We start from the raw sequence: 9,503 nt of genomic DNA, 5'->3' as shown, positions 1-9,503 counted from the left end.
CCGCGGTTCAACGCGCCACAAAGCGCCGGGACGCCCACTCACACCCCATCCTCACACACACCTACACGCACACATAATTCTCACATATACAAAGGCACATACAATCTAGTCTCATACATGGACATATCAAAGATATACACACACATGACATGCGTGCACACGTACGCACACGGAGGTATACATGCGTGCATCCACATATGCATAGGTAGACTCACACAGATATATGTATAAATACTTGTATTCTATATATGCATATATATATATTATACACACACACATACGTATGTGTATAAGGAGAAATATATATGTATATAACTGGACTGAGGATATTTATGCAAATTGGTATTTTTATTGAACACAACTAAAAGAGCAGAGATCCGGGCAGAGGTTTGTTTCGTCTAACAGATGTTAGAATAGATAATGTATCCTGGATATTTCGTATATGTTTGCAATTACAGGAAGCGCGTTCTCTGCACTTTTGCGCCTTTAAATTTTCCATAAAAAATCCGCGGTACATATGCGAATATGTTCCATGTATTCCGCTCTTATACAGATACGTGTACAGCTGCGTATATGTATGGGCAGAGAGTCGTAGATTCGAATACAAAGGCGAGGGAAGAAGGCAGGAGTCGCGACGCGTGAACTTGCACCCAGAGGCGCCTCCGACCACCCTTTGGCCGGGCTGTATGTAGCGAATCGAGAACGGGGAGAAGGAAAATCTGGAGGTGGAGAAGGGAGAAGGAGGGACTGGAGTCCTAGCACCCGTGGCCGATAAGATGGCAACAAGGATCGATTCGTAGAGACGACTTCTCTCTGGCGGTTTCGGTTACGAAGCTTCTTATGATAGAGTTATTGGGGTTTGTTAGGTTCTTCCTGGAATTTCTGCATAGATTTTCTACTCTAACCGTTAGCCACATCTGTCTGTCTTTTCTTCTTCGTTAGCTTTTCTATTTCAAAATCACTTCTTCTTTGGGAAGAGCACGATGACAAAAACGGGGAATTTTTCTCCAAAAAACGATTAAGATTAGAAATGTTTAGCCTGTTTAAGATCTGTTGGCAAAAATCGATAAATCATCTACATTCTATCTTTTGCGTGGTGTTCTAGAGGAAGCCATTTCGACAAATCGACCAGCTACAATTTCAAGAAACACCGTCACTTACACAGCAACAGGAACATTCTACGACGTATGAACGTCAGGTCGAAACGATTATTCCTACCACGAACTACTGCGAACGTCCGGAAGTACGAACCTCCGATCATAACGATAGAACGTCAAATTACTATGAACTAGGAATAACGAAAGAAACTTACCCTGTCCAGGAGCTGGCGACGTGGCGTGGCTCCAGCCTCCTTTGTACGAGCTGCTGGCATCTGTAACGCGAAGGAAAAGAGAAGCTCGCATAAATACGAATCACAGAATCATCAAAATAAATCTTTCGACACTCAGACGTCATAATTTCAATGAAAATAACAGTTTACAACACAATGTTGAGAGAAAAGCAGCGCATCGATCGAGCTATAAAATGCAGCCCAGGCACGTGTTACATTCGCTTCGCGATCCCTCACGAGAGATTACACAATTTTCTTTTTCTCTGTTTTTTAGGTCAAGTTATTAGAAGACGTATACCGTCTGCAATTGCAAGGTAATCAGTTCTGTGAATCGCTTGGTGGCCGTAAAGTATATCTGATCGCCGCCTTCCAGCGAGTTTCGTTGAAAAACAATTCCTTAAGAAAATCTTTACGACCCCTTAACGATACACCGCCTTCTTCCAAGTCCGTGCGCTTTGGAAAATATGATCCACCGGTCTCGACGATCGATTAAAATCGCTTTTCGCGTGGCGAGAGGACGGTGCTTGCGAAGTTTGCGTTCCGATCGTCGAGAACAGTTTCTTCGATTATCGTTAGAATGGCTCAAAATAATTAGTAACGTTTGCTACAATATTCTGTCCATTGCCATCTTCTTACATCTGTGGTCCAACGTCTCGTCATACTGTGGCTCACTGCTCTATGCATTTTTCAACAGATTAAAATACCTCTTCTAATTCTTAGATATCAAATTTCCACATTACGTTTAGTTTATCACGATATTACGTAATCAGCTATATGCGTTACATAAATGACATTTATATTTTTGCTAATAAATTATATTTATGTATTATTTTTATATACATCTATATATTTGCTAACAACATGCAACGCTATTTTAAACAAATACAAATAAAATAGAGCAATCGCACTGCGATGTGATATTGGATGATATTGGACCATAAATACAAGAAGATGAGCAAAGGAATTTTTTGTATATTATATAAGAATGAATTTATGAGAACGCCATATAGCAATATCCAAATATTAATGCGAATCACTGTACCGTTTTTTATTATATTTTCCAAATACTGAAGTACTCTACCTATATTCTATATATCTAAAATCTGCTATATTTATCCGAACACCTATATTTATCTAAGATATTTATGTTAACACTGCTGTCACGGTGGTGATCGAAACGCGTGCACGGTATTGGTTTCAGGGACGTCGCGATCATCCCTTAGGAACCTTCGGTCGATTCTTCCGGCGGTGTTTCGAGCGCCGCCGGTCTGTTTGCAGACAGATATATTTTCATTTGGCAGTTATTGGCACGAGGGTGGCTCCCATGTGTATACACACGCGGTACGGTACGTCATGCTCGCAGAAAGTCCGTCTTTCTGTGCAAACAGAAGGCCTAGGTGTACGAAACGAGTCAACCTTTCGTCTTTATCATCCCCTTCATTTGATCTGGAGACCATGTTCCATTAATAGGGCCTCGGATTTCACGTTCACGAAAACGTCAGGGACTATTCGTGCGCTAATGTACCGTTTCAGCCTGGGAATCATCTACTCTCTTCCAATTACCTGCTCTCTTCTCTGGCTTTTCTAGTTACGTCCATTCGCATTAGAGGGGAGAGCTACTCTTTTTTAACGGATCGTCGCCACCTTTTTAAGCAAGTGAATGGTGGAATTATTTGCGGATTGTTGTGTTCGCCGAGCTTCGTTTATGATACATTTTTTATTCAGATAAAATACCAGCAAATTTCATTATAAAGTTAACGAAGAGCAACAGAAGGAGCCTCGAGTGGTTCAAGTAAGATGACCTGTTTTTCTTTTCTTATAAATAAATATAGAGATAAGTCCTTCATAATGAAACTATAATCTTATTGTAAAATTTATTTACTGTTATTTGTTACACGAGGTTGTCACGTAGTATTGATAAAAATAATCTTTTTGCAGGGAAGACTAGAATCAGCTTGTCTTATTCGCCACGAAGAACTTTATCGTCCAAAGTCTGTGAATCTCTTTATTTAAGAAACTGAAAGGTGTCAGCCCCTTCAGCATCAAACGCGACAAAGAGAACAGAGAGTATCATTGGAAAAATCAAGCTATTCTTTTTTGTTATTTCGATGCATTCACTTGTCGTGAGGTTCCATGCACGCCATACAGCGTCAAACGAAACCATAGTGCCACGTGGTCGCACATGGATCATCGCCGGATCTAGATCGTCGTTATCGATTTATATCTTTTATATCTCGATCTTGTTCTCACTTTTGCGAACGAACAGAATTTATAACTTTTTAAAAACTATTTAACGTAAAATTGGGACAAGAAATTTATTAATAAGATTTTCTTTTAGCGTTACGAAGTACGCAAATAATCTCGCAATAACGAAGTATCAATGACTATAACAAAAGAATCTCTGAACTAAGAAAAACGTACACGATAGGAAGAAACGATAGATGAAATTTTAGAAGAAACAAAATTTGATCGAAACGATGAACAAAACGTGACAGGTATGACTCTGAGAACTGAAAATACAAAAATATTCTAAAAACGTCAGAAGACGTTAAATTGAATAGATTGCTCGACCAGGTCGTATCAGGTCAATTAATTTCAAACTAAATTAATATTTCGATCGATCGTAAACTACAGTTGTTACACTGTTTACAGAATCAGCTGCCAAGGGATCGATATCACCGGATTAATGGAGCGCATGGGGGCCCAAACGAAAGCCAGCCTCGCATAAAATAAAGAACCGCGCAAAGCTGAACGTGTTTCACATACGCAAATCGACGAACGTACCGGCGAACAGCATGGATAGATTGGTGAACGCCGTGGTGCGTGGCAGTTCCGCGGCGGTGGTCCCGCTGCTCTTAAGGTCCAGCATCGCGTGGCGTTGGCCCGTGTACCAGCAATCGCTGGATACGCTGGCCTACACGGGATATCTACACCCCCCTGTAGTGTCTCGAAATCACGGCACTACGAACGTCCAAACCGCTGGTAACCCCGTGGCCGACCAATCAAAACGTCTTCTCATAATCAAACAAGTATACCTCTCGATGAAGTGAAGAGAATGCAACCGAACCAAATGACCGAAACCTACTTCGAACTCGTTCGAACGGAACTTCTGGAAGAGTGTAAACTTAATCGACCAGATGCTACGAGGTTTACACGGTGGCGTCTACCTTCTCGATATCGATATTAATAATAAAAATCACGACACAAAGGAGGATCACGAAGAACGAATTCGATCGTTCGAATCTACGATACGAGTTGGTTGTCTGCGCGATAAGGGCGCCGATCATCTTGGCGACCCGCTCTGAGTGACACTGGCGGTCGAGGAACGTCTCTAGGGGCAGTGACGATGATCGTGCAACCTTGTCTCCGCCCATGAGTCTGGTTTTCGTTGAACGAGGCAAGAGAACGGCCACCAGGGGTTGGCTCGTTGATGTGGCAAGGTAGGCGGGGTTTATGCTTGGACTTACACCCTCGAACCAAGGGGCGGATGAACGCCTGCGCTCTGTATAGGGTGAGAACCCTGTATACAGAGCGTGTGAGGGGTTAAAGAAGATGAGAAAGCGAGAGGAGAGTAAAAGAGGGCTGAGAACGAAGAGAGACGAAGTGTACGTCTATGTGTGCGTAGAGATGTGGAAATGTGTGTATGAAGAGGAAGAGCGACGGTACCAGGTTGCTAGGTGGCCGGGCACGAACGTACCGGACCTCCTGCACTTACCGACCGGCGTTGTCGACGACGTAGTTTGCCCCGGTAACGACGTGCCACCGGTTCCCTTCCGGAACAAACCCTCTGTGGTAACGGTGCCCGTTTAGAGAGAGAATGGTCAGGGAATTTTGGCAGTAATGGGCCAAGGTGTTTCCATTATTCTTCGCTTCGGACATTTTCTATGCTTCTTTCTTTTTACACCTTTACGGCCTTTACGCGGTTCGCAGTTCTTCTTAATTTTTGTTTGTCTGCTTACGTGGTTAGCGTTGTTCGTTTGATTTTGTCCTTTCTTCTTTCTTCGTATCTTGGAATTTTTTTGCAACATCACAGGCTGATTCTTTGCAGGAGGGAGACGAGGAAGAAATCTGACAACTTTCAAGAGAACGAATCCTTCAGCTTTCTTTTCCTTTCTTCTGTTTCTTGCTCTCGACAAGAAGGATTAGAGGAATTGCTTGGCAAGATCGGGACAAAGCATTTCCATTATTTTTCAACCTGCGTGTTTTCCACGCTTTTGTCTCTCTATGATCTTTGCGTGTTCTAAAACTTCTTTTTTTATTCTTCGTTTTTCTTTGTGTCTTGTACAATTTCTTGGACGGAGAAAGCAGGGGCAGTCGAGGACTTTATTTCTTCTGCTTGGTTCAATTTGATAAGAAAGATCGGAGATGTTCCCTTTCCCTTTCGTCTTCTAAAAAGTTTCTAACAAACTTCCCCTTAAACCGAAAACAACGCGGAGAACTGATTCCTATTGATCAACGAATTTTCCACGGTTGTAAATGCGAAACATTCGAATTATGTGGTGAATATACAATAGCGAACGCGGGCGATCGCAAGCTGTTTCGAGCGTGTTACATCGTAAACTTTCTTTGTCAGCATTATAATTGTGGATAAATAATCAATTAATTAAGACAGCCTCATGTTTTCGCGGTGCAAAGCAGATTTTATGGAAATCACCGTGGATGTTATAACCACCCCTATGGGGCGGTGGTGGCCAGAGGCAAAGGGAGTAATTGCAATGGAATGCAAATTGCGTTAATAACGGGGTCATCGCGTAATTTTCATCGCGACCGTTGCCCACGGTACCCGACGGTATAATTATTATAATTTCCCGGTGAAAATATCGGCCCGTTAAACGATACCCATTGACAAGGGAAATCTGCGGCGACCATCGATCGACCGGCCAATGTGGCGAATTAAAAGCTGATTTCTACGATCTCTATCTCTGCTTTCGATATCGTTCGTTCATCGTACAACATGCGAAACAACTGTAACGTTTCGGTATTTCTTGCATCGAGTTTTCATTATACAAACCTCTGCGAAGTGCTGTCCTAATAATATTGAGAATTTTCGGTGTTGGTACTTCAGAGGTGTTTCACCATATACAACGCTCACTACGCGCATTGCACATTCGATACACGCAAATAACGCTCTAGTTTAATATTTTCAGTTCTCTGAAAGTTTCTCGTCGACTGTTGGAACAACTCTGCTCTTCCAAAACTGCCTCTTGCCTCTTGCCTTAAAATGGCTAAAACATAGCAACGTAGCGATGCAGAAAAATTTAAGATACTTTTGCCGATGCTTTCATCTTTGTCGTACTTTATATTCATTTGACATTTTGTAGAAACTGTTAAAAACCGACGTTAAGCTTTTCTGTAAATATTCACTTTAGCGAGGAAATTTATACGGCGAAAAGTATCCCAATAGGACTGTACCCAGCGCAAAGATATTTTGCAAAGTAGACGAACGATGGCACACAACACATGGAATGGAAAATATTCACGCAAAAAGGCAAAATTTGAAGAGGAGAGTCAGCCTCTGGCTATAAGAAGACGGAACACGTATTGAAGATCTATTATCATTTGCTGTATTTGTTTGTGGAGACTCGCGGTGCGTGTGTAAGTCTTTTGTCAACATTGACAACACGCTTTTTTATTTGTGAATCATGGAGCAAAGGATTAGAGGGAATATTAATTCTCTATGTTCTATATTCTATGTTATATATGATATGTTCTTATGGATTTCCATGAGTAAGCGGATTTAACGTTCAATCTACCATTTTTTTTCTTTTTTGCAGAAAAAGCTTGTACGAGGTAAGCTGTGGCTCGTGTGTCGTTCGAGGTTTGAGCATCACTGTGCGCGCCGTTGCTTATGCTGACCTCCTTTCGTTCGCGTAAGAAAGTTTGCTCGCGTGCAGGGATATTTTGGCCAAATTTTAATTGCCAGTAATTGAAAAACAATTTTGTTATTCTTCATTTTCGACTTATTTCCACTTCAAAGATCATCCTTTAAATTTCCTGACATCTGCAGCCGGACAGCCTGCGTATAACGAGAAAAGTGACGTGGGGCAAGATTATTTGAGTCAGCTCAGTTTCAAGCATGATCTTTGCACAGAATAATCATATTAGTTTTATATTGTGACATGCTAATATAAGAACGAGAGTTACTTGAATCAAGTAAGAATTTCAGATAAAGAAACGTAGGAATTTCATAATCATTTTCAGATTATGAAAATTGTCTTTTGAACTGTGCAGTAGGTAGCTTGAAATTGGAGAATGCAAAACTTGACTAATGCGAAGTTCTTATTTAGATACGAAGCATCCTTGCAAGTATCCAGCGGCTATTGGTCGAATCTTGGAATACGCTTGGAACAGCGAGACTCGTGTGAAACTGCTTGGCGATCCGATGAAAATGTGTGTTACTTAAAATCCAAGCAACTTGATTTTGAGAGCTGATCAAGGTTTTACACAAAAGAACGAGAAAGTTATGCAAATTTACAAGCTGGCGTTTTGTACTTACAAATTGTGTAATCTCCAATGTACGCACATACATTTTCAGTAACGTGCCAATTCTCGAACTGAGAGTTCTCCTTTTATTTTATTTTCATCTATTTCTTTCGTTCCGTGCTATTCTCTAAAAAAGTACTTTATCAAAGTAAAACGGGGACCGATTAAAAAGCCATCAAGACGATCGATTTCGAGGCAGGGCTTTTCGCGGAATATCGTGAAACGAGGGGGTGAAAGGACGATGAAGTTGAAAGTGGTCAGGGTGCGTGCGTGGCCACGTCGATGGTTCTCGTTTGCCTGCTTATGTCCGTGATTCACGCCAGCAGGATATCCCGTGCAACCGGAGGTCGAGTCGAAGAATATCAGTTCCGATCGTGCTTGTTACACGACCAGTCGATTCATGACTCAATACCAGAATCATCGTTCTCTACCTTGCGATATCATAAATTATTCGAGCCTGCTTTTCACTGCCTTATTTTTGCCTGCTATTACGAACTAACAATTCCCCCATTTTTTTATTTTAATCAACTAGCGGTAAACCGAAGCAATAAATCAATCTAGTAGATACAGCATCAGGTATAAAATATTCGTATGTAAAATGTAAAAAATATGGAGCGGCCGATAATTCTTAAGCGAAACAACTATCGACCATCTCGTTCGCCTTTTTCCTACAAATTTTTCCTTTCGGCTTCGCCTTTCTTTCTACCTTCCAAAGATACAAAACGCTGTATTATGCTACGCTACTATACGAGACGTTATATAATATGATATTTGAAATACTCTGATTCCAAAAAGTATAACGTACTCTATGGTATTAAAAAATATGCCAAATTTTCAAATACGACAGTACTTGAAAACTTTTCTTCCATGTGCCATTTTTATCAGCGGTGACCTAAACGTACGATTTAATTATGCTCGATTCAGCGGAGTTAATGGTAGAAGTTTGCTGGTCAGATAATACTAAGTCACTAGTTCAGATTTCAGATAAGCTTGGAATTTATCTGGAACGGAAAATCAGAGAGTTTCCTAGTAATTTTAGTTTCCTAATCTTTTATCAGACCCTTTTCTTTTTCTCTAGAATTTCGTATAAGGGTTGTATAGCGGGGCTCCCTAAACTGATGCGATCGACGAACGTCGAAGGCTGAAAGTGGCTGTGGCGGCAGCATCGACAGCTCCCATTAAAGTGTTTATAACCGTGGTTCACGTTATCAGGACACCCTACCTTTCATCGCGATGAAATATTTTCTAGGTGAAGAGTTTTCGTAAAGAACAGAGAATTCCTAAAGAATTTCCAATTTTTCGAATAGATTCCTCCTTGCCTTAATTATCATTGACGAACTTAACCAGTTATTAATAAATTTTCTTTTTTTTCTTGTCCTTGTCCTCTTTTTGTCCTTGATAAATTTTCAATTATTTTTTAATTACCGAAAACAATTTACCAATTCTTTTAATATTTTTGCGATTTTTGTCGATTATGTTATTATAAATATTAAATTACACATATACCTAATACAGAAAGTAAAATATTCACATACTTGCTACAAGCGCCGATTCGCTGCTTCCTGTTCTAACGAAAAAACAAAAAACTGAATACTCATTTCCACCCCACCGCCCTTTCTTCATCCAAACTACCCCATGGAAGGGCGTCGCCGTTCGACGTCCGTCGAAGGCTGAAAAGTGGCCAGCGTAG

At 40.9% G+C, this 9,503-nt stretch overlaps 1 protein-coding gene across 2 annotated transcripts in view; it reads right to left on the bottom strand.

Annotated features, from left to right (window-relative positions):
• LOC100745321 (transcriptional regulator ERG homolog) overlaps positions 1–9,503 on the bottom strand; it is a 70,240-nt gene that overhangs the window by 22,915 nt on the left and 37,822 nt on the right. For both annotated transcript variants that reach the window (XM_024365889.2, XM_024365887.2), the window contains exon 4: positions 1,313–1,372. In XM_024365889.2, coding sequence (XP_024221657.1) covers positions 1,313–1,372 — 60 coding nt within the window. The remainder of the gene's footprint in view (positions 1–1,312; positions 1,373–9,503) is intronic.

This window comes from Bombus impatiens, unplaced genomic scaffold (assembly GCF_000188095.3).
Source record: "Bombus impatiens unplaced genomic scaffold, BIMP_2.2 scf_0019, whole genome shotgun sequence".
Classification (NCBI taxonomy): domain Eukaryota; kingdom Metazoa; phylum Arthropoda; class Insecta; order Hymenoptera; family Apidae; genus Bombus; species Bombus impatiens.
The sequence above is the reverse complement of the archived record's forward strand: the minus strand, read 5'-3'. Positions and strand labels throughout refer to the sequence as shown.